The sequence below is a fragment of the Anomaloglossus baeobatrachus genome, chromosome 2, assembly GCF_048569485.1.
Source record: "Anomaloglossus baeobatrachus isolate aAnoBae1 chromosome 2, aAnoBae1.hap1, whole genome shotgun sequence".
NCBI lineage: Eukaryota > Metazoa > Chordata > Amphibia > Anura > Aromobatidae > Anomaloglossus > Anomaloglossus baeobatrachus.
The window spans coordinates 186,545,493-186,573,138 of record NC_134354.1 but is presented as its reverse complement, the minus strand read 5'-3'; the positions used below and the strand labels follow the sequence as shown (position 1 = coordinate 186,573,138).

Here is a 27,646-nt window from a genome sequence, read left to right as displayed (position 1 = left end):
GAGTAGGGGGTGACCTGGCAGGGCCTGGGGAGCAGGTTTCTGTCGTATGTGTCATAGCACATGCGACAGAAACCATAGGAAAGGGGGAAATGCGGCCGGCGCGCCGCTGTGCGCGCTGGTATGTGCAGCGCCATGTTGGATTTTCGGGAGGAAGGGGGGGTGGGGAGACACTTTAGCGACACCGGGGGACCGGAGAGGACCGGGGGATGAGATTTATCTCCCATCTGACATGTTTGTTCATGCCAGATGGGAGATAAATGATTTTTTACCGGCGCGGTCATTTACTGTAACCTGATCATCGGTATACGGTGTATACCGGTCATCAGGTGAGCGGGGACCGGAAAAACCGGCCAGAATCATGATCTCCAGGGTCTCAGCTACCCCCGGCAGCTGAGACCCCGGAAATTTTCTGACTCTGGGGGGCGCTAGACCTTTTTTTCCGACCGCCGTTAAAAAGCGGCGGATCGGAAGAAGTACCCTAATTTGTCGCCGTTAAAAGGCGTATCGGTGGTCGTTAAGGGGTTAAGGCACCTTTTAGATTAGAACCACATTCTAAGAAATACTGTTAGGTAAAGACACAAGAAAAAGCAAAACACTCCCTCTTAAGGGAATATTAGGAAATGTATCCCCTCACTCATATGGCACAAATTTCCAAAGCTCATGTTCAGATGGCCCCACACCGTGGAAAGGAGAACTTCTGTCAATAGCTCATCTCTTCGAGAACAAAAGGAACAGGTATGTTACAATCCAACCTGACGCCGCGGCCCACCTACCACATCTTTATCATCTTACAGATTAGATATTCAAGGTACTGCTCAGTTGTGGTTAGCATATTTACGGTTATGTGCCAACTAGCATCTGATCAGCTTTTCTCAATAGAGCAGAGGAAAGCAGAAAAAGATATTCGTAAGCGCATGACCGCAAGTATGCTAATCGGAAAAAAGCAGATACTTGACAGGTCAAGCTGGCAATAGAGCAGAATCCTGACAATATGCAAAGTGCACACTGTCAAGATTGAGTAATCTGCAGTGAAAAGCCCAGGAAATTCCTCTAACAGAGATATTGCTCCCAACAGAGGTAACTTTACTCGTATTACAAAAAAACTGATGTTAAATGTTTAAAACTAGGAAGACGTGCAGACACAAGAGGAGAGAATATGGATGTTTACATAGGCATATTCTATACAAGAGCAAAACAGATCATCTGCAAGAGGCAGAACCTTTCTATCAGAGGCCTCCCCAGACGATACCGGGGGCCCGCCAACTGTACTGCAAGATGGTGGAAAAGTACAAATCTATTCATTTTATTTTCTTGACTCCTAAACAAAGAAAAACATAAGTCAAAATATGTAAATTATCTTGGTAAACTAGACCTTTCTGCAGCCGTTGTGCAGAATGCGATCACTTCTTTGTACACGTTTTCCCGAGCTGCTGCTCCCCAACAACTAGGGGGCGCCTCACAGTTTAAAGTATCGTTCTAATAAAATGTATCTATAGATTCTGTATCTAAAATGCACCCCCCCACAGCTCTAAGGACTGGAAAATTCTATCACTAGTTCTAGTCACCAGTTTTAGATAAAAGCTTTCATAAGGACATTAACACCTGCAGGATATGGTGCAAATTTCTACTGCAGTTTGCCCAAAATTGAGGCAAAAAACCCTCCTGCAATGTTGAGAAAACTAATCAGCATGTTTGCAGTGGTTTGGAGCGCCACTAAAATATACAACAAGCTGGGTACATGCAGAAGAGTCTACCCAATGTAAGAAAACATTAAGTGTTTTTTTTTTCTTTTTAATGACTCAATTTAAAGAGGTCTCTGTAAACAAACATTAAAAAAATAGTTTTTGGCACAGCAGGAGGGAAAGACTGATTTACATGAGCTGATCTGATTATCAGCGAGCATTTAGAAGAAAACACGTTTTCAATCGATCGCATATATATTAATATATAACTTTTTTTTTTTTTTTTTTTTCTTACTGCACTGTTGCTGCAATTATGTCCTGTTGTGTATAAATATGTGACTTCAGATTTTGTTAAAAGAAAAAGGTTTTGGTACCGTGTTAGCCAGTTGAAAAATGATTGATTGCTCTCTGTGAGAGAAACAAAATTAAAATTTTGTAGTTGTGATACCTTTTAATGGCTAACTAAAATAAAATAGGCATGGGGAAGAGACCTGAGATGTCTCGAAAGCTTGCTTTATAACATCATATTTTATTTTAGTTAGCCATTAAAAGGTATCACAGCTACAAAATTTTAATTTTGTTTCTCTCACTGAGAGCAATCATTCAGATTTTGTGTTATACCATGCCTGAAGAAGAGACCTGAGTAGTCTCGAAAGCTTGCAATTATTACCATCTTTACAGTTAGCCATTAAAAGGTATCAACCACTGAGGACTTCAGTTCTTTTAAAAAATTTTTGAAGGAAGAGAAATTTTTTTTTTTAATGTTAATTGGGGTCCATCTTATAATGCCAGTGTACCTCTAACAAATCATATAGGGTATATGTCCCTCATAGCCCCCCATCCTAAAATTACCCCCCCTTAATCTGGATATGGCCCCCTTATATTGAATATAGCCCCCTTGTAATGGCACACATTCCACTGTGCTGCCCATGGCCCCTAAAGATCGCACAAATCCCCCTGTGTTAGATATCGCCCCCATGGTGCTGCCCATGGCCCCTATATAGATCGCACAAGTCCCCCTGTGTTAGATATCGCCCCCAGGCTGCTGCCCATAGTAAAATAAAACCCTCTTTCCTTACCTCCTGCAGCGCTGATCTCCCTCCTGCCTCCCTCCGTGCTTCTCTTCCTCCACTTCCTGGTTCTTCGTGCCGGTCATGTGATCGGCACAGCAGACTGAGCTCTCTGCGTGCCTGATCACAGTGGAAGCAGGGACACCGGGGAGAAACGCTGGAGGGGGTAAGTAAAGCTTTTTTATTTTAGAATGAGAAGCAGCATGGGGGCCATATCTAACACAGGGGGGGCATGTGCCATCACAGGGGGGGCGCAGGGACAAATAATATGCACCGCTGCCCCAGCCAGTCACTGCGGTGCGATTTCAGCACCACCGGAGATGGACAGCGGCTGTGCATATTATATGAGCGGGAGCAGATCTAACGCTGCAGCCCGCAGCGCTCACCTGCCCCCAGCAGCGCCCCCACCTCCCCTGGACCCTGCAGTGTGTATAATATATATATATATATATATATATATATATATATACATATATATATGTGTATATATATATATATATGTGTATATGTATATATATATATATATATATATATATATATATATATATATATATATATATGTGTATATGTATATATATATATATATATATATATTATATATATATGCACACACACATATATATATACACACACATATATATATACAGCCCCCCCCCCCCCCCCGGTATATTCGGCTTATAAGACGCACCCCCCACTTTACCCCAACGTTGGGGGAACAAAAGTGCGTCTTATAAAGCGAAAAATACGGGGTATATATATATATATATATATATATATATATATATATATATATATATATATATAAAAATGGGATAGCGCATGTCCGATTTATATGGTCGTCTGAACAAGACTTTAGAGCCATAGACATTAGCATGGAGAAAGAACACCATTCAACTATTTGCAAAAAAAGTATTCAACCACACTGATAGCATTGAGATTAATGGTCAATGGCTTACATGTCTGCCTACAGTATGTTGTCATTCTCAGCAAAGCAACCTACATTGTACCAAATGTGATCACCATAAGACCCAGACTAAAAAACTACGGTCATTCAGAGAATTAAGACACATGGAAACGAGCTGTAGAAACTATTTTCAGCAGAATCATGAATGTGAATACGCATCACAAGCAGCAATAAGTGTTACAGTCCAAATAAAATACACTGCAGAACAAGGCCACCAGGTGGCGCTGCACAGATCAGGTTTTATGCAGAGAAAAAAAATATATAAGACAAGACCCTTAAAGAGCTGAAAGTAGAAGACAAATAAAATACACACAAGAGATAACAACTAAAACGCCCTGGTATAGAGGCAACGGATTAACTTCTCCCACTTTAAGGCTCTGTTTATATGCAGCGTTTTAGCACTGCTATGGAAATAAGAAGCTGCTTTTTACAGTACCAGTAAAAGCTATGCGATGTCAGATATCTCATGCAGACGCTTTTTTTTTTCCTGACCAAATTTGAGAACTGCAGATTTTTTGTTTTTAATTCTGCAGCACGACAATTCTTTCAGCATTTTTTTCACCCATAGAAAGCAACGAGGAAGTGAATAAACTGCAAAAATATGCAATCGATGTTTTTGCAGCATTTATGAATATAACTTTAAAAAACATGTACTGTAAGGCAATGCACACGTGTAATCTGCACAAAAGCCCAAAATGTTTACTTGAGATCCACATCATGAATCAAAGCTGCCCCTATAAGGTCTACTGGACTGTGAAAATCCCATACCACACACAGACAGGTTCTATGTACAATCCATGTGAAGTCCGTGATTAACACTGCAATGGGCAGGAATAGCTTTGCCATTTATGTTTTCCAATGAGGATAACCACTGATGGAAAAAAAAATGATAGTAAAAACTGACCAAACAAAGATAAAAACTGGAACCAAAACTTTGATAAACATCAGATCTATTTTTTTTTGTGTAACAGAAAACTCACTGATATCTGAACGCAGAATACAGGTGACAATCACAGAACACAAGCCCTCTGTAATTAGTAAGGAGAGAGGACGGCCATCACCTCCAGAGTCACTGACACACAGGACAGATGACCAAATCAGGCCGCAAGTGACATCAGGACGGAAATGTCCACAGTGTATGTTCTCTTATATACTGCTGACAGTTCAGCTTTGTTGATCTTATAAACTAATATTCCTGACAATATTTATAAAATCATAGCATTCATTATAGGCGATAAGGTCTAAGCCACACGGCATGAAAACCAGAGCGAGTGGTATGTGATGGTTTTATCGCATTTCACTCGGATCAATATTAGCCTGTGTGTCAGCGCACATAAGCGATTATTTTCTGAGCCCTAATCGGACCAAGAAAACAATCGCAGCATGCGACTGTAATGCGAGTCTTGTTTCTCTCGCACCCATTCAAGTCTATGGGGTGAGAGAAAAATCGCACTGCACTCACAGTACACTGGTGTACCGCGAGTGCAGGTCGAGAGTCGCAATAGCCAGCAATGGAGGAGAGAAGGAGATAAATCCCTCCCTCACCTCCTCAGCACCGGTCCGCCCCTCCTCAGCTGAGGTCCGATCGCATGACACTCGGCTCTGCTGTGCTGCCAGCGTGATCCGAGCATCATGCAAGGATCGCAGTAATCCTCGTGTGGCCCCGGGCCTAAAACAGGTCATCCACTGTAAAAATATACTGAACCAATCTGTACAAGGAATTTCCACCTCGGGGGACAATTCATTATTTTTCTTTTGTACTTAAAATGTAAGTATTTGGGGCTAAAAAAAAAAAAAAAATCATTTTTGTACTGTGATGCAAAATGTATAATAAAACAGTTTAGCTTTTACTTGCCCTTTGTTTCCCTGCATCAAATGTGTTGTCCACTGCAAGGACAATTTCATCTTAGATAATAAAATCCCCAATGTAAAATACCCTATATCCCTCCCTCGTCAGTGTGTTTCTAGACAGTTATGTCACTTGAGCCCTGCAGCTAATGAGCGGTCACAGCTGTTCGGGGTTCACCTGAAAGACATGGGAGCACAGCGATCAGGAGGCCAGGCGAGGCTACAAAAGGTGAGTAGAGGCATTTCCATTTTACATTAGGAATCGTATTTTTTTTTTTTTTGCTTCTCCCTTAATTCAGCATGGGTGGAGAAAAAATAAAATAATGAACGAGCTCACATACAGATGCTCACATAATGCATTCTGCAGCCAAAAATATCAGCATCCAAAGGCTATAAAAGCAAAATGGTGAAAATGTTTTAGTGTAACCCAATTACAAAAATTATTTTTACCCAACAATACAAGTTTTTAAAGAAAAAAAAATGTGTCCTGAAGGTGGACAGGCCCTTTGAATAGTCACATAATTGCTTATATTACATATGCCTCCAATCATGGGTAGTGTCCATAGCTGCAGTGGGAGCTCAGAATTCCACTGTGGATTTCCCTGCAGAATAACTCCACTAGTGCTGAAGGCTAGATTAACCATCGGTTCACCTGGTGCTAAATCGAGACAATCTGCAACATATAACACGTGCATTGACCCACTATGAACTCATAGGAAGTATCTATGTATAAAGACATTGCACACTCCACAATGTATGCTGGGCGATATAACTTGGTGCGTCAAACACAAAGCTGCAAATAGTATAAAAAAAGAAAAAAAATCGAGATCTTAAAGAGACGTGACTGAAGACATTACTCGGGCTGCAAAGCGATAATAGCAAGCTTTATGTGACTTACCGACATGCTTTTAAAACCTCTGTCGAGCTGGGGTATATGGAGACTGACATGGATGGTATGGTCTTAGGACTTGGTTTGTGGGTAATTAAAGGAGGGTCCTTTTTTATGGGGCTCTGAGAGTCCTCCATTCCCTCTCCATTGACTGTATCAAGTCCACTGTGGGGGCTGTTAAGGCTGATAACACTGTTGGTCATAGTCTGTTCAGTAGATTTTGGAGAAGGTGTTGCTGTGGAAATGGCTGAAGATGGGGAGGAGGCAACAGAGTTCTCAGTTTTTGTATGAACAGCTGGATGTATGTTGTTGACTTTGTCACAGGCTCCAGGACCCACATTGTTATTGGCTTTTCCCATCAACAAGGCAGAGAGCTGAGGATTGTCTGAACTAAGTAAACCTGGTGACTTCGAATCTCCATGGCTAGGGCTAGGAACAGTATCTGCCGTCACCTGATGGACATGATTAGGAAGTCCTTCTACACCGGCAGTGCTGTTAGGTGTCCCTTCAGAAAGCCTGCTTGTTTCAGGCACTGATCCGTTTCCTGAAGGCTTGCTCTCTTTGGTTAAAATAATGCCTTGTTGTCCACCTGAGGTAGCAGTGTGAGAGGAGAGGTGATTGAGAGCAGCCCCCTGTGTTACTGAATTGCTAGGCATGGTAGGATGTCCGACCTGATTTTGAATACCAGTGCCAGCTGCTTGGAGTTGCTGGGAAGGCCCAGTGGAAGAAAGCGGTCGTTCACCATTAGGACCTGCCAAATGTGAATTCTGACCTTTATGAAGCCCCTAAAAATGACAACAAATATGTTAATATAATTGCTGTGCAATATATCCATCTCACACACAATACAATATATATGTGCATGCACATAACAGGTAATACTGAATGATATATGTAGTTAGGCAATTCTAGAAATCTATTTCACATACACACTGAATCTATAGAAACTTTCATGTACTTTTTTTTAATCATGAACCAGTTCTATTAATTTTACTTAAAGGGGTATTGCTATCTCAAAGATCCTATCTCAATATGTAGTAGGTGTAATAATAATAATAATATTCATAAATAGCTACAATTAGCAATGTAGTATAGTTCTCCTGATTAGCGGTGTTGCTCACCTCATGTGCAGGGCATTCTAGTAGCTTAGGTATTCATGGTTACGACCACTCTATAGAGTGACAGTGAGTTGCTCGCGGTCGTAACCATGGATACCTAAAAGCTACTGGAATGCCCTGCACATGAAGTCAATGACCTAGGTAGTCAGAACGATACTACATTTCTAATTGAATGTATTTGCTATTATTACGCCTACTACGTATTGGGTCGTAACTTGGAGATCCGAATACCCCTTTAATGACAGTAGATACAATCCAATCATCACACATTATCCATCCCCGTCCTAAGCCCAATAGCGACTGTAAAGGCCGCTTTACACATTACAATTTCTCGTGCGATCACATGTGCAATCGCCTTCTCCTCCATCGTTTGTGCGTCATGGGCAATTTGTTGCCCGTGTCACACAAAGTTGATAACCCCCATCACACGCACTTACCTTCCAAACGACCTCGCTGTGGGCGGCGAACATCCTCTTCCTGAAGGGGGAGGGACGTTCGGCGTCACAGCGACGTCACACAGCGGTCAGCCAATCGAAGCGGAGGGGCAGAGATGAGCGGGACATAACATCCCGCCCACCTCCTTCCTTCCGCATTGCCGGCGGGACGCAGGTAAGATGTGTTCGTCGCTCCTGGGGTGTCACACGGAGCGATGTGTGCTGCCTCAGGAACGACGAACAATCTGCTTCCAGGAAATTTAACAATATTTTGAAAATGTGCGACGTGTCAACGAGCAACGATAAGGTGAGTATTTTTGCTCGATCACAGTCGCCCGTAGCTGTCACACTCTAAGATGTGTCAAACGATGCCGGATGTGCGTCACTACCGACATGACCCCGACGACATATCGCCCGATATATCGTAGCGTGTAACGGGCCCACTAAAAACTGACCGTTGTCCTAAGAAGCAGAATGTACTGGGCATTTAAGAAACTGTTGAATAAACTAGAACACATTCAGGGATCTCTGCAGTATTTTACTAGTCAATCAAAACAGCAGAGCAGATTGTGACAAAACCCTCACTTCCAATCAATCTCATGGCTTTCTTCCATTCTTCCTCCTCACGTGACAAATCTGCTATGGCAAGATGGTGGTGCTCTGTCTGACTCAAATATTAAAGTCCTTACAATGAATATAATGGAAAAGATAGGCAGCACTCACCTCTGCTATCCTTCCCACAAATCGATGAAAGCAGGCATGGAGTGGGATGTGATTGTGGCCACTGTCGCTTCATGGTACAGTCCATAAAAGTGACGTAAAGGTGCCCGTGGCTATAACACATCTCACTCACTCCAGGAGCCTGTTTTTATCGCTTTTATGGGTTCGAATCAATAAAGAAGAAAGGAGTGGTGAGTGCTGCCTATTGTTTCATTACATTTCTTATTTTACAAGTATTATTCAGAAAACCTCGTTAACCATTAATAATGTAACCAGCCCTGTTCACAGGAGCCAGAATCCACTGTCACTACAATGATCATTATTATTGCAGTGCTTTTATTACATTCATTTAATCTTTTCCTCCCTTAGGCCAGCTTCACACAGCCAACATTCACAGTCCGATGTCGTCCTTACAAGGAAAATTAAATATCATTTATATTAAACACACCAAAATTGCTTTAGAAGATGGAAAGCAAAAGCTGGGGGAAAACAACGTACTATAGTAGAGAATATATGGTAAATATGGGCTGTCTATGAAAATCAGTAGTAAAGTTTTCCTCTTTTATATGTCATACTGTATACAGATTTACACTACACAAATAGGCCAGATGTGTGAGAAATCACAGAGCCACACAGCTCTCCAATGGAACGGCAGCGATCCCGGTGATTGAGCACCATAATACATCGAGCAGCCGACATTCACCATTACCACTCCTACCAAACTGTCCCTTGTCAGGGATGTTCAGACCTCCCGATCAGACTGGCCTACAACTATGCATACAGATTGGCTCCGGTCCAGGGCACTTTAACCCCTTCAGCCCCCGAGCACTTTCCGCTTTTGCGTTTTTGTTTTTTGCTCCCCTTCTTCCGAGAGCCGTAACTTTTTTATTTTTCTGTCAATCTTGCCATATGCGGGCTTGTTTTTTTGCAGGACGAGTTGTACTTTTAAATGAAACCATACGTTTTACCATATGGTGTACTGGAAAACAGCAAAAAAATTCCAAGTGTGAAAAAACTGCAAAAAAAGTGTGATGGCACAATAGTTTTTGTGATGTTTTATTCACGGTGTTCACTATATCGTAAAACTGATGTGTGGGTGTGATGCCTCGGTGCGAGTTTGTAGACACCAAACATGTATAGGTTTACTTGTATCTAAGGGGTTAAAAAAAATTCACAAGCTTGTCCAATAAAATATGCACACGTTTTGCGCCATTTTCCGAAACACGTAGCGTTCTCATTTTTCGGGATCTATGGCTCAGTGACGGCTTATTTTTTGCGTCTCGAGCTGTCGTTTCCAATGGTACCATTTTTACGCAGATGCTATGTTTTGATCGCCTGTTATTGCATTTTGCGTAAAACTTGCGGCGACCAAAAAACGTAATTTTGGCGTTTGGAATTTTTTTGCCACTACGCCGGTTACCAATCAGATTACTTGATTTTATATTTTGATAGATCGGGCATTTCTGAACGTGGCAATACCAAATATGTGTATATTTATTTATTTTTTAACCCTTTAATTTTCAATGGGGGGAAAGGGGGGTGATTTGAACTTTTAGGTTTTTTTGTTTTTATTTTTTAAAACTTTTTTTTATTTTACTAGTCCCCCTAGGGGGCTATAGCGATCAGCAATCCGATCGCTCTTATCTATCTGCTGATCACAGCTGTAAACATCAGATTCAGTCATTTTCTGTTTCTCTCTGCTCGCGGCCGAGGGAAAACGAAAGTGAAACGTCATAGCTGCAGGCGTCATCACATAACCCTTTGCTACGATGGCAACCACCGAAAGTCACGTGATCACGCACGTGACTTCTGGTGGGGGCGGCGGTAAGTAAAAAACATGGCGGCGAGCATATAGATCTTGCTGCCAGACTTTGGCAGCGAGATTTAAGGGGTTAAATGTTGCGAGTGGAAGAGATTCCACTCGCAACATGCAGGCACACATGTCAGCTGTTGAAAACAGCTGATGTGTGCCGACCGCCGCCTGCCCGCGGCAGGGGGCGGGGCTTAACAGGACATGCTCCATGACTGATATATCCTTTCATGGTTGTGAAGGGGTTAAAGACTGACAATAGTGTAATCCACTGTGCTCACCTTAGAAGATGGGCACCGCTGGAAAGGAGGCCAAAGGAAATCTCAAGTTACCTACATTGTATCCTACTTGCTACATTTTTCTCATAGGCTCTGCTGAGGGTACTGTCCAAATCATGTTCTTCAGAGATCTGTTGGAGTCATAAAATTGGAGGCTATGCACATAAATAAGACTCAAGTTCCCAATACTGGAACCCAGACCAAATCAGGAATTTCCCATTAGAAAATGGTACCGCAAGTCAGATGCTCCATTCAGTCTCTTTAGGGCTGCTGGGAAAAAGCTGATCACAGCATTCAGCAGGCCCACACAGCATGAAGAGAGCAGCGGTGGGACATATACCATTACTGCGGGTCCCGGGGGTTGGACCTCCACTGATCAACATTCTTTGGACAGGTGTAGTGAAAATAGTCCACTGTAATGTATATGTAATGTATATATATTGTATAAACTATCATGTCTGAGCCCCCATAGATTCCAGCGTCTCCAGAACGTCTAATGGCCCCTGTGAAAGCTTGGAGAAAACAATTAGCATGTGACTGCCACCTCACACACCACCATAACTATGTAAACGAGCAACATCCTGAACATCCAGTGATTGTAACGTCTTTATGGATAAAGTCATATCTTATGTGTGATATATGATAGGTGAAGGGGTAAGAGGCGGAGTGCAAGGGTAATAAAAAACCCACCCCTAGGTGAACCCATAGAGAAGAGTAATGTTGCATCCAATCCCCAATGATGGATAGTATAGAGGGAATGGATTCTTTCTCATTCATATAGGTTGGGGACCTAACAAGCCAATTGGACACATTCTAACCCAAGCTCCTGGGGTATATAAAAAAAAAAAAAAAGGAAAAAAAAAAAAAGGGGGCTTTCTTACAGAACAGTTTTTTGCACCTTTTATATATGTCTATTATCTACCTATTTTTTATACACATTAACCCCCTCCGGTACATCATGGGTCGTGTCGCTCCCTTTGACGCAGGCTCACGTTGAGCCTGCATTTTTCCTGGCACATGATGACTGATCTGATCAGCCAACATGTGCCTTTAATAGTGGCGAGCAGATCGGATATCCACCTGCCGTTATTAACTAGTTAAATCCCACTGTCAATCTCTGACAGCGGGATTTAACACATGCCAGCGGGGCGCCAGTAATTCCCCGCCCAAATTGACGGCGTCATGATGTAATTACTGGATACCGATAGGTTGTCATGACAGCCTATGTCAGTACTGAAGCATCGCTCTGTACAGCACAAGTGATCGGACTAGATCAGCTTCATGTCCTCAAAAAGGACTAGTTAAAACAAAAAAAATAAAATAAAAAAATAAAATAAAAAATAAGTTCTTAAAAAATACGGAAAAAAAAATAACCAAAAAAAGTTCAACTCTCCCCCCTTTTGCCCCATTGAAAATATAACAAAAAATTACACTTATTTGGTATTGCAGAGTTCAGAAATTTTCAACCTATTAAAGAAGGGAATTTTGTTTACTTACCGTAAATTCCTTTTCTTCTAGCTCCAATTGGGAGACCCAGACAATTGGGTGTATAGCTACTGCCTCCGGAGGCCACACAAAGTATTACACTTAAAAGTGTAAACCCCTCCCCTCTGCTATACACCCTCCCGTGCATCACGGGCTCCTCAGTTTTGGTGCAAAAGCAGGAAGGAGAAAACTTATAAATTGGTCTAAGGTAAATTCAATCCGAAGGATGTTCGGAGAACTGAAAACCATGAACCAAGAACAATTCAACATGAACAACATGTGTACACAAAAGAACAACCAGCCCAAAGGGAACAGGGGCGGGTGCTGGGTCTCCCAATTGGAGCTAGAAGAAAAGGAATTTACGATAAGTAAACAAAATTCCCTTCTTCTTTGTCGCTCCATTGGGAGACCCAGACAATTGGGACGTCCAAAAGCAGTCCCTGGGTGGGTAAAAGAATACCTCGGTAAAAGAGCCGTAAAACGGCTCCTTCCTACAGGTGGGCAACCGCCGCCTGAAGGACTCGCCTACCTAAGCTGGCATCTGCCGAAGCGTAGGTATGCACTAGATAGTGCTTCGTGAAAGTGTGCAGACTCGACCAGGTAGCCGCCTGACACACCTGCTGAGCCGTAGCCTGGTGCAGCAACGCCCAGGACGCACCCACGGCTCTGGCAGAATGGGCCTTCAGCCCTGAAGGAACCAGAAGCCCAGCAGAACGGTAGGCTTCAAGAATTGGTTCCTTGATCCACCGAGCTAAGTTGACTTGGAAGCCTGCGACCCTTTACGCTGGCCAGCGACAAGGACAAGAGCGCATCCGAGTGGCGCAGGGGCGCCGTACGAGAAATGTAGAGTCTGAGTGCTCTCACGAGACCTAACAAGTGCAAATCCTTTTCACGTCGGTGAACCGGATGAGGACAAAAAGAAGGTAAGAAGATATCCTGATTGAGATGAAAAGAGGATACCACCCTCGGGAGAAATTCCGGAACTGGACGCAGAACCACCTTGTCCTGGTGAAACACTAGGAAGGGGGGCTTTGCATGACAGCGCTGCTATGTCAGACACTCTGCGGAGTGACGTGACTGCCACTAGGAAGACCACCTTCTGCGAAAGGCGTGAAAGAGAAATATCCCTCATTGGCTCGAAGGGTGGTTTCTGAAGAGCCGGTATCACCCTGTTCCGATCCCAGGGTTCTAGCCGACGCTTGTAAGGAGGGCCTATGTGGCAAACCCCCTGCAGGAACGTGCGTACCTGAGGAAGCCTGGCTAGACGCTTTTGAAAAAAACACAGAAAGCGCCGAAACTTGTCCCTTAAGGGAACCGAGAGACAACCCCTTTTCCATTCCGGATTGAAGGAAGGACAGAAAAGTGGGCAAGGCGAATGGCCAGAGAGTAAAACCCTGATCAGAGCACCAGGATAAGAAGATCTTCCACGTCCTGTGGTAGATCTTGGCGGACGTTGGTTTCCTGGCCTGTCTCATAGTGGCAATGACCTCTTGAGATAACCCTGAAGACGCTAGGATCCAGGACTCAATGGCTACGCAGTCAGGTTGAGGGCCGCAGAATTCAGATGGAAAAAACGGCCCTTGAGACAGCAAGTCTGACCGGTCTGGTAGTGTCCACGGTTGGCCTACCGTGAGATGCCACAGATCCGGGTACCACGACCTCCTCGGCCAGTCTGGAGCGACGAGGATGGCGCGGCGGCAGTCGGATCTGATCTTGCGTAACACTCTGGGCAGCATCGCCAGAGGAGGAAATACGTAAGGCAGTGGAATCTGCGACCAATCCTGAACTAATGCGTCTGCCGCCAGAGCTCTGTGATCTTGAGAACGTGCCATGAATGCCGGGACCTTGTTGTTGTGCCGGGACGCCAATAGGTCGACGTCCGGCTTCCCCCAGCGGCAACAAATCTCTTGAAACACGTCCGGGTGAAGAGACCATTCCCCTGCGTCCATGCCCTGGCGACTGAGAAAGACTGCTTCCTAGTTTTCTACGCCCGGGATGTGAACTGCGGAGATGGTGGAGGCTGTGGCTTCCACCCACAGCAGAATCCGCCGGACTTCCTGGAAGGCTTGCCGACTGGATGTGCCGCCTTGGTGGTTGATGTATGCCACCGCCGTGGCGTTGTCCTACTGAATTCGGATCTGCCTGCCTTCCAGCCATGGCTGGAACGCTTTTAGGGCTAGATACACTGCCCTTACCTCCAGAACATTGATCTGGAGGGAGGACTCTGGCTGAGTCCATGTACCCTGAGCCCTGTGGCGGAGGAAGACTCCCTGACAGACTCGCGTCCGCCGTGACCACAGCCCAGGATGGGGGCAGGAAGGATTTTCCCTTCGACAAGAAGTGGGAAGAAGCCACCACTGAAGGGAGGCCTTGGCTGCCCGAGAAGGAGCAACGTTCCTGTCGAGGGACGTCGATTTGCTGACCCATTTGCGGAGAAAGACCGAAGAAGTGGGCGCAGATGAATCTGCGCAAACGGAGCTGCCTCCATTGCTGCCACCAACTTCTCTAGGAAGTGCATGAGGCGCCTCAAAGGGTGTGACTGGGCTCGAAGGAGCGATTGCACCCCTGTCTGTAGTGAACGCTGTTTGTCCAGCGGAAGCTTCACTATCGCTGAGAGAGTATGAAACTCCATGCCGAGATATGTCAGTGATTGGGCCGGTGTCAATTTTGACTTTGGGAAATTGATGATCCACCCGAATCTCTGGAGAGTCTCCAGAGCAATGTTCAGGCTGTGTTGGCATGCCACCCGAGAGGGGGCCTTGACCAGCAGATTGTCTAAGTAAGGGATCACCGAGTGTCCCTGAGAGTGTAGGACCGCTACCACCGTTGTCATGACCTTGGTGGAGGCCCGTGGGGCTGTCGCCAGGCCGAAAGTTAGTGCCACGAACTGAAGGTGTTCGTCCCCTATGGCGAAGCGCAGGAAGCGCTGATATTCTGGTACAATCGGCACGTGGAGATAAGCATCCCTGATGTCGATTGATGCTAGGAAGCCTCCTTGGGCCATCAAAGGTGATGGCAAAGCGGAGAGATTCCATCCGGAACCGTCAGGTTCTCTGTCCGTTGAGCAGTGAGAAGTCCAGGACAGGGCGGAGTGATCCGTCCTATCTGGTACCACGAACAAGCTGGAGTAAAAAGCCGCGACTACGTTCTTGAAGGGGAACGAGGATCGCAACTCCTCCTGCCTTCGGAGTGTTCACCGCCTGGAAACGTGCATCGGCTCGTTCGGGGGACGGAGATGCTCTGAAGCAACGAGTCGGAGGACGAGAACTGAGCTCTATCCTGTGACCGTAAGACAAAATGTCTCCTACATCGGTCTTGGACATGTGGGGACCACTCCCCTGACCTAGACCGCCATGCAGAAAAGGTTCTCTGTGCACGGCGGAGGATGAAACTACCACCGCCTGAGACGTCAAAGACGCTAATTGCGGAGCAGAGGATGACCGCATTAATCTCAGACAGAGCAGCTGAGATAGCCTGGAGTGGCCACCCCTGCAAAGGCTGGGGCAACGGACGCGCCTATGGCTTCATAGATGAATCTCATTAGGAGTTCTATCTGTCTGTCCGTGGCATTCTTGAGCGTGGAACCGTCAGCCACTGCTACTACTGATCTAGCCGCCAGTCTAGAGACTGGAGGGCACCTTATGACACTGAGCCCAAACCTTAACAACGTCAGAGGGGAAGGGACAACGTGTGTTACAAGGCGTTCAGTAAAAACGCTTGTCCGGGAAGGTGTGCTTCTGGACAGTATCTGTGAAGCCTTGAGAGCCACGTCCGGACAGAGTCCTGGGTTGCGACCTCCGCCCCATCCTCTAGAGGGTCCTCAAGCTGAGACCCTTGAAGAAGTCGGGGAAGATTCCAAGCAAGGCTGCGTAGCCGGACTGGGACTGCGGTTCATGCTGGAGTCCACCACGTAATAACTAGAGGCCACCCCAGGAGCACGCTTCGTCGCAGACCGATAGAGGCCTGGGGCGATCCCGCAGTGCCCGGGGCCTGTGTAAGGGGCCGGTCTGGACTGCAAACTCCTAGTCTCTTAGCCGACCATTTGTCCATAGCCTGAGACATGGATAGTGAAAATGACTCAGAGTTTCTCAGCAAAAGCTGCAACTCTGTCCCTGCCGCCTGGACAGGGAACGCCGGCGGAGCTCAACCAGTGCCCCTGGCTCCGGCTGAGCGAGTGCCACATGGCCCGAGCAATGTTCACAGTGATCACTGAGGATACATATGTACAGCCGAACTGTGAAACTGCATACAAACATTATATATCCATATATACAGTTCATCACTCTAGGGGGCCCAGCATCGAGAAGAAGCCCCCTGGCGTACCGACCCTGAAGCAGTATGTGCTGCTTAAAACATGGCTGTCGGCGTATACAGTGGAGGGGGGAGCCGTGGGCGTAACCCCAAAAGTGCGGGAATCTGGTGCCCCGAGTGAAACGTGAGGGGGGCGGAGGACAGCCAAGTGTGCTCCAGCCCTCACTGTTAGCCTCCGACTGACCGTCCCGCCCTTCCCCCTGACTGGCAGGGCCAGGGGCGGGAGTTTAAGGCGCTAGGCCGCAAAAGCCGGGAGCTAAAGTTACAAACCGCGGCCGGCAAGCAGGCGCGGTCGGCGCGGTAGTCGCCAAGTCTGAGGCCAAGGTGCTCTCTGCACCGTCCCAAGGGGACACTGAGTACCTTGCGGGGATCAGTTCCGTAGCGTGATTAGTGAGGGGGGCGGAGGACAGCGAAGTGTGCTCCGGCCCTCACTGTCGGCGTCAGCCCGACTGTCCCGCCCTTCCCCCTGACTGGCAGGTCCGGGGGCGGGAGTTTAAGGCACTAGGCCGCGAAAGCCGGGTGCTAAAGTTAAACACCGCGGCCGGCAGGCGCGGTCAGCGCGGTAGTACCGTACCAACCCAGCAGTCACTGCCAAATCTGCCAAGGTGCTCCATGCACCGTCCCCAAGGGGACACTGAGTACCTCTGCGCCGTAGAGTGCTTAGTGAGGGGGACGGAGGACAGCGAAGTGTGCTCCAGCTCTCACTGTCGGCGTTAGACCGACCATCCCGCCCTTCCCCCTGACTGGCAGGGCCGGGAGTGAAAAGGCACTAGGCCGCAAAAGCCGGGGACTAAGTTAAAAACCGCGGCCGGCTGGCAGGCGCGGTAGTCCCGGCGTCATACGAATCACCTCGGGCGCTGCAGCGTCTGAGGCCAAGGTGCTCTATGCACCGTCCCCAAGGGGACACAGAGTACCTGTAGATGCAGGGCCCTGTCCCTGATGATACTCCGTCTCCGTCCGGCAGAATCCCACAGGGGCTGCGGAGGGAGGCCGGTCCCAGTGCCTGGATGACCGGATAGGATCCCACTTCACCCAGAGCCCATAAGGGATGGGGAAGGAAAAACAGCATGTGGCTCCTGCCTGTGTACCCGCAATGGGTACCTCAACCTTAACAACACCGCCGACTCAGTGGGGTGAGAAGGGAGCATGCTGGGGGCCCTGTTATGGGCCCTCTTTTCTTCCATCCGATCTAGTCAGCAGCTGCTGCTGACCAAATTGTGGAGCTTGCGTGGATGTGTGCCTCCTTCGCACAAAGCATAAAAACTGAGGAGCCCGTGATGCACGGGAGGGTGTATAGCAGAGGGGAGGGGTTTACACTTTTAAGTGTAATACTTTGTGTGGCCTCCGGAGGCAGTAGCTATACACCCAATTGTCTGGGTCTCCCAATGGAGCGACAAAGAAATACAAAATAAATTAATCTCATCGGTAAATGGTGTAATAAAGAAAAAAATTAACATCAGAATTACGTTTTTTTGCGATAAAATGCAACAAGAGGCGATCAAAGCATCACATCTACCCAAGAATGGTATAATTAAATGTGTCAGCTCAGGACACAAAAAATAAGCCATCACTCAGCCCCAGATCCTGAAAAAAATGAGAATGTTATGGATCTTGGATTATGGCAACAAAAACACCAAAGGAAAAAAAAAACCCAAAAACTATACATGTTTGGTATCTATGAACTCCGATCCACCCACACCTGTTAGCCGCACATGTCTGCTGATCAGATCAGCAATGTGTGGGGAATGATGCGGGTTCGTCGCACGAGCACACATTAAAAGGACAAACAAGGCAAAGGACGTATATATACATCATTGGTCGTGAAGGGGTTAAAGGGTTGTCCACTTTACAGAAATGGGTTTACACAGGTAGCTATTATTAATAGTTTAGATAGGTCAAATGTGGTGACAGATTCCCTTTAACTCAAAGCATATAGAGCAACCTGGAAAAGTAGACATTCTCCATTAAAACTTATCTTTATGGAGTTAAACCCAAAAAAGTTAAAGTGACCCATCATGAAACCCTCATTGGTGGCTAAGTTATGAGACTTTATGCTCTTAAGAACTTGTTTCCTCTCCCAGGGACAGAATCAATGGAAAAGCAAAGCCTCTTTACCATATGATAAGAGAGTATGTAGACACTGTATGTGACAGCCTAGGCATATATCAGAAATGGAGTATATGACAATGTGCTCCACATATTGCAAACCATGCAGCTCAAAATGAAACTTGTAATTGTATCATTATATGGGCAGAACAAGGTATCAGAATGTATGGAGCAAGGAAAAAAAATTCCGTTACCTGAGTGGAGTTAGACAGTTGGTTTTTCCACGGCTCCTCTGCGTTGCTGGTCAGGTTTGTGCGGTTATGAGGTAGAGCGAGTGCGTTTCGCTGTGGGTAAGGCACATTTCCATTACTTCCACTTCCCGTTATGTGATTATTGCCTAACATAGTGTCTGTACTACCCATCGTCCCTGTGGTATTGCAGGAAGCTGGTCCTGCTGGAAAGGGTCCATTAGCCACAGGCTGCACGGGGCAAGCTGGACGGATTCCAGGCGTGACGTTGAGCGTTCTGGTTAGCGCAGCCTGATGCTGCTGACCAGAGGCGGAGTTTGTAGGCAGTGATGAGTCAGCTGTTGGCCCATTAGCAATTCCAGTAGGACGTACCTGTGCAACTCCTGTTTGTCTCATTTGCTATAGTAAAAGAAAACCAGCAGTCACAAATATGCACAGTGTAATAGGTTGTGAATATCTGTTATTGAATATTCTGTATAAAGTAACCAGCTCCATACCTGCTGGTGCGGCTGTATTAAGACAAACTGAGCCTCCAACTGCTCCAACACCACTTTCTGTGCAGGACTTAGGTTATTCCTGTTTGCTCGAAGCTGTTCCAATTGCTGGAATTACAAGTACATCACATACAAATAAAACTGCAAACATTTATTGCATCAAATAGACACGTTATCAAGCTCACTAATCATTCAGAAAAGAAACATGGAACTAGATCAGAACCTTAACACATGTTCCTGTATAACGCCAATATATAAAGGGGTATACTAAATACGAGCTTACCATACAGTGGTCACTTCTCTGGGGAGCAGTACGTCCTTTTCCTATGAAACTACATAGCCAAAGATATTACTACCTTACTATTTATGTGCGATTAATAGGAGCACTAGTATTACTGCCTACATGAGCCATATGACCACAACCAACATTAAAAAGGACCAACCACCAGGATTTTTCTATATAAACTGAAGCCCATGCTATACTGTTTGTGAAATGCACAATTATTTGATGATAGGTGCAACGGAATATCTAATTGGGGGGGGGGGGGGGTCGTATTTTGCTATATATTCCTGCCTCTCTGCCTGCCCCCCCAGTCCTTCCTTCCTCCCCTTGTAAAAACAGAGACAAGAGGAGGAAGGACAGACAGGGGCAGGTGTAACTAGCAAAACCCGAAACACCTATTCGATATCCTGCAGCACCTATTAATCAAGTAACAGTGCATTTCACAAACTTTACTTGCCTGTATTTCAGATTTCACAACTAAAGGTATGTAGAGAATCAGCCTTATAGCGCCAATATAGCACTGGCTTTAGCTTACATAGGAAACCTGGTGGCTGGTCAGCTTTAAAAATAACTGATCGACATTGCTGTAGGATAGATCATCAATATAAGATTAATGTGGGTCTGACCATTATCTCCCGCTAATCAGATGAAAACTATTTCATAAGTGGCCAGGACTAAGTGAAGAACTGGATGGAACGCCGTAGCCCTGTTCACTGCTGAGTGCCGCGCATCATCCCCCACTCATTTGTATGGACGGGTGTTCTTTTTGCGTGAATGGGAGATAAAGTGCAATAATCAGCAGTGACCACTACACAATGCATGAGGATGCTGTTTTTCCATCTAACACATTGCTTAGTTTCAGACGCTGTTGAAGCAGTTTTTAGTATCAGACACCCATCAATCTCATATTGACGAGCTATCCAAAGGTTAGGTCATCAATAGGACAGTGCACTTGAATGGGAGACTAATTGCAGTACTCTGTCATCAATAATTCAGTCCTGGGCATCCTCCTTACCAGCTGAATTATAAAGAAACTATGGGGCCAATGCATCAAGACTGGTGTAGTGTATGCAAGCGCTCCACCAGCCTTGCTGGACAAGGCAGCACTGAGTGGATTACCGGGCGCACATCACTTTATGAAGTGGGTGCCTCTTCTGAGTGGCCTGCACCTCTGTGCTCTGAGCAGGGAACGCTACTCCAGTGGTACTGGTGCACAAAATGCCAGCACATTTATGGGCAGGCTCGGCCGTGCACTGTCCTCACCCATTTCGGCAGAGCTAATTCAAGCGGACGTGAAAGTTGTAAACATTTTGTGCAATTTCCTGTTCTGCAAAAATGTTGCGACTTTTCAAAGGATTTACACCACTTTTGATGTAAAAGCTTTGATGAATCGGCCGCTATGTTTCTGTAACGTCTCACTCTCCTGATATGACCTACGTGTGGAAAAGGGGATAGTCTTGAATCATTTTTTTAGTTGTTTTTCAGCATATTATTTTGCAAATCTGTCATTATTAGAGTTTCCAGCCGGCCGGAAGACTAGTGCCGCAGCAACTTTACAGCAGACAAACGCATTATAGCAGATTATTGCCCCTTCTGTTGGTGCACTATTTATTAAGAGATTACTGCATTATGACATCACGTCATAGTAAAGGACATTAATAGGAAATAATCCTGACCTTTACTAACTATACTTAAATATATCAAAATGTATAAGTATTTAAATGTAGCGGTCGTTTCTAGCACAACACACTCCCCTCTCCATAGACTTCTATGAGCAGTAACTCTCGCTAACAGCTCACTGAAGACAGACATTATACATGAGAGTGAACGATCAGGAGAAAAGCTGATTCCTCAGATAAGAAATATTACTACTAAGTTTCTTATCTTCACTTGTGCTGATAGTCTTGTAGTAGAGAAGCTGTACCTGAGAAGCCACTTACATTTTGAGCACATTTTCTAGCACACATCTGATAAAAAAAAGTTCTGCTAATAACGGCAATAAGTATATGAAGTCCATTAACCCTTTTCTTTCATATTCCATTTCAAGGGATAGCCTGAAGAAACGTACACCTTTAATAGACCAAAAACTTCCCCGAAAAAAATGTGTTAATCATAGTATCTAAGGGAAACTGTCCTCTAGGTGAGCGCCGCATTGGACAAAATGCAGTTAACCCATTAAATGGTGCTGTCCAGGATAAAAAAACAAATTTGTTGGTGAAAGGCAGGTATTGCATTTGACAATAAGTGTAATTTCCCTTCCTGACAGGCCAGTTTTTCTTTTCTGCGCTTGTATATTTTCTTGCGTCTTCCAAGAGCCATATCGGGGCTTATTTTTTGCAGGATGGGTTCGACATGAAAGACACCATCCATTTCATCATGTGGTGTACAGGAAAAGCGGGAAAACAAAAATGACATGGATATAGGATTCTCCAGCTCAGTAGGATTAGTGCAAGACTAAAATATGCTGTGCTTTGTTTTTTAATTTTATTTAAGTGGTGAAAAGAATAAGTTGAAATTTGTAAATTAAAAAGTAAATAAGTTCATTTGAGTCATTTTCTGAGACCCGCAACATTTAGAATATTGGGTAATGGAGCGGTGTGAGGACTTGCTTTTAAGTTTCAGGAACAGACATTTTAATTGATACCATTTGGGGGTAAATACGATGTTCTAATTGCCTCACTGCATTTTTTGCAGTGGACGAAAAACAGCAATACTGCCTTTTTGATTTTTTTTATTAACAGGTTAATTTTATGTATTTTACTTTTCACTTCACTGTATTCTGGAGGGAACTTGAATCTGTGATCCTCCGATTTCTTGTATTATACACTGCAATACCGTAATATTGCTGTATATATAAAAAAAGACAGTTGCCAATAAACACCATCCACAGGCTGGCTTTCATAGGAGTACCGTCATGAGAGGTGTGGGGGTTTTCAGCAGATCCTCTGCTGTCTTGGCATTGCATTGGTGCCCCAAAACGCACATTGTAAATGCTGTTGTCACAGACTAAAAGCAGAATTAAACAGATTAACTGCTGGGGAGTGGAGCTCTGGTCCACGCACAAATGTCAAAGGCAGATGATGGCTAAATAACAGCCATCATCTGCTGGCAAAAATGTAGGCTCCGAGTCTGAGGCAGCATCAAAGTCATAGAGCCACCATATGATGTAACTGTACATCATAAATGGATAAATGGGTTAAATAAAATACTCTAATCTGTGAAACAATGCTCACAAAACATACACCATAAATGAGACAAGGATGTGATACCTGTAACTTCTGTGGGGGCAAAGACCATGAATGTAGTTGTTGTTGAGCTGGGGTATGTGGCACTACATGGCCACCACTCCAAGTTTCAGAAGAATTCTACGCAGAAAGGAACAGACAAGATATAAAACATTACAAAACACGAACATTAGCTCATCCGGAACACAGGAACATTTGTATAAACTATTAAATGCAGAAAAAAAAAATGCAGAAAAACATGTGGACCTGCTGATCACTCCCTACAGACCCGGTAGTTAAAAATGTAGGACTATGTAAAAGCATGGAAAGTCTTTAAGGCAAACATCCTATATGTTGTATGTGAATGCGATGGTTGGGGGGAAAAAACAAAAAAGAAAAAAAAACACAGCATGAGCCACATACATAGTTTTGCCATGTAAAATACCTTTGCAGGACTAGAAGTTCTTTTCCTCTTGGCAGGACTTGACAGTTCATCTACCTGGCTAGAAGGAATCATATGTAGTGGCAAGGACTGCTGTGAAATTGGTGTTTGACTGAGGCCTAGTACAGATTCAGCATTCTGATGATGAGGTTTACAGGCCTAAGAATTATAAGAGAAAATATAGATCTGTACAGTATGTATTCGTTTCCCCATTGGTAATCGGGGATTAGTTGTTACCTTTTAAATCGCCTTTGGAGAAAAGAAAAACACAAAAACGTGGCTTCACATACAGGATGCTGGGTCTGCTTAGTGAATACCAGCATTGACGAAAAAATGACGATGTGATAAAAAAATAAAAAAAAATCTAATGTAACGGGTGTAAATGGGTTCAACAGTGATCCACAAAGGTTCTTAATGGTACCCAAAATACAGGCACAGCTCACCTAACCGCTCTCTGTTTGCCTTTGCCTAAGTTAACACGTACACAAACCAATTTATGTGTCCAAGTAAAAAGAAACTTGCTAAGTAGCAAAAGTAACTTTTTAAGCTGGGCGTTTGAAGCAAATTACCCAACCTCTCACCTGCTGTGCTGAGTTCATGGCACCCTGCCTGGAGGTAAGCTCTGCGGGGATTGGTAGGCTCCATGCCTCCTCAATACTAGGAAGCAATTTAGTTTTACTCTGTAGACTACCTTGTGGAAGGTTACACAACTGAGCCTAGGAAAAATTATGTAAAAAGGAAATTTAACACAGGCCTAATGCATTACGAGCATGTCCACTACAACTTGCTGACAAGTGCCGAGTGTTTCCAGACAGTAAACTTTAGAATTTTGACTTTGCACAATTTAGAAATCAAATCGGGTAACCAGAACATAACCTTTGTGAGGATAAATTATAAGTATATGGAACGGAAACTCATGAGAATTAAGAATGCCGCACAAGAGTCAGGAAAGCCTGGCTTGTGCTCTCCAAATGGGCAACTATATATACACAGAACAAGACAATGCACATTAATATACTGAGGAGATGGATGGAGTGACTTCAGGAAGGCCAATCCCACACGGACAGTGCAAGCCATGGAACGGAGTATGCAATGATCATACGAATGACGATATGGCACATAACTCAGGTGGTTACAATCGGATTACAGTCTTATGGTGTATGGACATGCTTCAGGGGCTCAAAAATAAAACAGCGGGTGGGGATGGGTAAGAGAAAGTGTACCTGTAAATACTTAATCCGTGCTGCAAGTGCAGAGGTATTACTACAGTTTTTGCTCCGTGTGGCATTTAGGTAGCATTTGATGGCATCCTGAGGCTGGTTGCATGATTCATACAATGTGCCTAGGTCCATCCAAGCTGCAGCATGGCCATGATCCAATTGGACTGCACAAATGTAGGCCTGCAGTGCATCCATAGGCTGGTTCTGCTGCTGATACAGCACACTGGAAAACAAGGCAGTCAGCGTTAGCAACAACATTACGAAATGGGATAACTGAAGTGAGCACTAGTCTATATTATCAGTGCAACACGTCTAGAGAAAAGCCGCCAAATCATTCTGAAAGCATACAACTAATCTATTCACAGGATGGGGTTCGCTGAAGGCTGCCCACCGCGATGAAGGATGGGCAATTGTGCAGAATGCAAATTCTTGATTTGCTACATCCCAATCCTGTAGGGAGGTAATCACTATACTACATTAGAAGGTTTACACAGATGCCAGTCAGCATGTGCAATAGGAAGAGCTACCCTCCCCTTTCATGGTAAGGAAGATGAGCTCCCAGATGATATTCTGAATATTGCATATACCAGGGGTGCTGGTAGAAGAGGCTGCTCACACTGCAGTGCACCTTGTCCATCAGCTCTAATACTGGAGGTACAAGGGATGCTGAGGTAAAAAGAGGCTGCATACACTGCTGTCCACACTAGAAGAATTAATACTAGAGGTTCAAGAGATGCTAAGGTAAAATGAGGTTGCTCAAATTGCTATCCACAGTTTTTGCTCAAATACTGGAGGTACAAGAGATGCTGAGGTAACAAGAGGCTGCTCACACTGCTGTCCACGCTATCAGATTTAATACTGGAAGTACAAAAGATGCGGAGGTAAATTGAGGCTGCTCAAACTGCTATCCACACTATCTGCTCAAATACTAGATGTACAAGAGATGCTGGGGTAAACAAAAGGCTGCTCACACTGCTGTCCACACTATCATATCTAATAATGCACGTACAAGAGATGCTGAGATAAAAACAGGTAGCTCACACTACTGTCCATACTATCAGATTTAATACTGGAAGTACAAGAGATGCTGAGGTAAAAAGAGGCTGCTCACACTGCTGTCCATACTCTGTCTGATCCAATACTGAAAATACCAGGGATGCTGAGGTAAGAAGAGGCTTTTCACACTGCTGTCTACCTGACCAATCTAATACTAGAGATAGCAGAGCTGCTCACGTAAGGAGATGTTAATCACACCACTGTCCACCGTGTCCTTCTGATCTAATACCGGAGAGACCAGGGTGTTGCGGTACGAACAGGTTCCCCTATATGGTAAAGATTTTCTCGAAGTCATAGCAGCAGTTTCATGTTGCATTTATAAAATATATTTTATGGATTTTTATTTCTATTTCCAACAGATCCAATTAAAGAGAAAAGCCCAAAAACAAAAAGATCTTAAAATTTGTATCATGTATATTACAAACATAAGCAAGGTACTAACAAAAGTATAACATACCCTATTGAACACCATGTGTCCGCACTTGCCTCCGACTTATCGATAGATTGCCTGTATGAAATAAAGGCATCCTGAACCTTGCCAATACTGGAGTAGCACCTTTCAGTAAAAGAAACAGACATTAGAAGGAATTAAAAGCCTGATCTTACATTACCTAAAAAATGATTCAGTGTTGTGTTAAATCAAGTGAAAATTTCAAATTTCAAAAACACACACACACACACACACACACACACACACACACACACACACACACACACACACACGGAGATACACGGGGCACTAGTGCGATAAGACCTTAAGGCCGGGGCCACACGGGGCACTAGTGCGATCCTCGCATGACACTCCGCTCATGCTGGCAGTACAGCGGGAGCTGAATGTCATGCGAGTGTCCCTGCGACTGAGGTCCGATTGGGCGAGCGGACCTCAGCTGCGGGAAACGGGACAACACTGAGAAGGGGAAGGAGGGATTTCTCGCCCTCTCTCCTCCGTAGCCGGCTATTGCTATTCTCGCCCTGCACTCGTGGTACACCGGTGTACTGCGAGTGCAGTGCAATTTTTCTCTCGCCCCATAGACTTGAACGGGTGCGAGAGAAAGTCTCGCATTGCACATGCAGCATGCTGTGACTGTTTTCTCGGTCCGATTAGGGCTGAGAAAATAATCACTCATGTGCGTTGACACACAGGCTAATATTGGTCCGAGCGGAATGTGATATTTTATTGTACTCCACTCGCACCGCTTTTCTTGCTGTGTGGCTTAGGCCTTGCACACACAGTTGCATTAATACATAAAAAGAGTGGTTAATAGAATATGACTTACCTTCCTAGGAAATACCAGGACTGACCAGAGTTGGGATCTGCCTCTAATGATCGCTGCAGATACTGAATAGCATAGCTGGCCTTTGTGGCTTTATCTCCCAACTGATCAATAGTGTGATGCATCCATCCTAGACAAATGTAAAAGAATAATCAGTATATAAAAAGGGAAGGTATGGGGAAAAACCACGTTTCCATCACCCTAATCAAGAATGTCTAACAACCTGACTGGGGTATTGTAGAACAAAAATCTCAATTTTCCTGTTTTTACCATATTCTGTATGAAGAGAGGTCAGGACCCACATCACATCACTGGATTTTATAATCTCTAGTGAAACTACATGTATACAGATGACAAAGCAGATCATAACACCATTGTGTGCTGACCCACTGCTTCCCATGATCCATGGGACAGAACTAAAATAACAGCATGCTTACGAGTGATATAAAATGGAGAAGGAGCCCAATAAGTATAAGACGAGTAGTATAGGTTGTTGCTATTACTCATGTACATACAGTAGCGAGCTTTTCCACACATCCCCTAGTAACACAAAGCACACCGCTAGCACAGTCCACTGAATTGGCTGGTAAGAAAGGATGGCTTTCATACCTAACTGCTGTAAAACAGTTGCTTTTACTTGAATAGGAAGGTTTTCAGTCTGCAGAAGTTGCTCATATGCTTCCTTTGCAGAGTGGTACTTTCTCTGTTAATAAAAGCAAAAATTAAATAAACCAATACAATACACAGTGC

General features: G+C 44.8%; 1 protein-coding gene across 5 annotated transcripts in view; it reads right to left on the bottom strand.

The window, feature by feature from the left end:
• Nucleotides 1–27,646, bottom strand: part of KDM6A (lysine demethylase 6A) — a 209,778-nt gene that overhangs the window by 43,406 nt on the left and 138,726 nt on the right. For 2 of the 5 annotated variants that reach the window (XM_075335539.1, XM_075335543.1), the window contains 10 exons: nt 27,506–27,599; nt 26,900–27,026; nt 26,080–26,178; nt 24,570–24,789; nt 23,928–24,062; nt 23,350–23,505; nt 22,950–23,045; nt 19,401–19,505; nt 18,910–19,302; nt 6,463–7,238 (listed from right to left, as the gene is read on the bottom strand). In XM_075335539.1, the coding sequence (XP_075191654.1) occupies nt 6,463–7,238; nt 18,910–19,302; nt 19,401–19,505; nt 22,950–23,045; nt 23,350–23,505; nt 23,928–24,062; nt 24,570–24,789; nt 26,080–26,178; nt 26,900–27,026; nt 27,506–27,599 (2,201 nt within the window). The remainder of the gene's footprint in view (nt 1–6,462; nt 7,239–18,909; nt 19,303–19,400; nt 19,506–22,949; nt 23,046–23,349; nt 23,506–23,927; nt 24,063–24,569; nt 24,790–26,079; nt 26,179–26,899; nt 27,027–27,505; nt 27,600–27,646) is intronic. The other 3 variants (XM_075335541.1, XM_075335540.1, XM_075335542.1) reach the window with 3 other exon arrangements.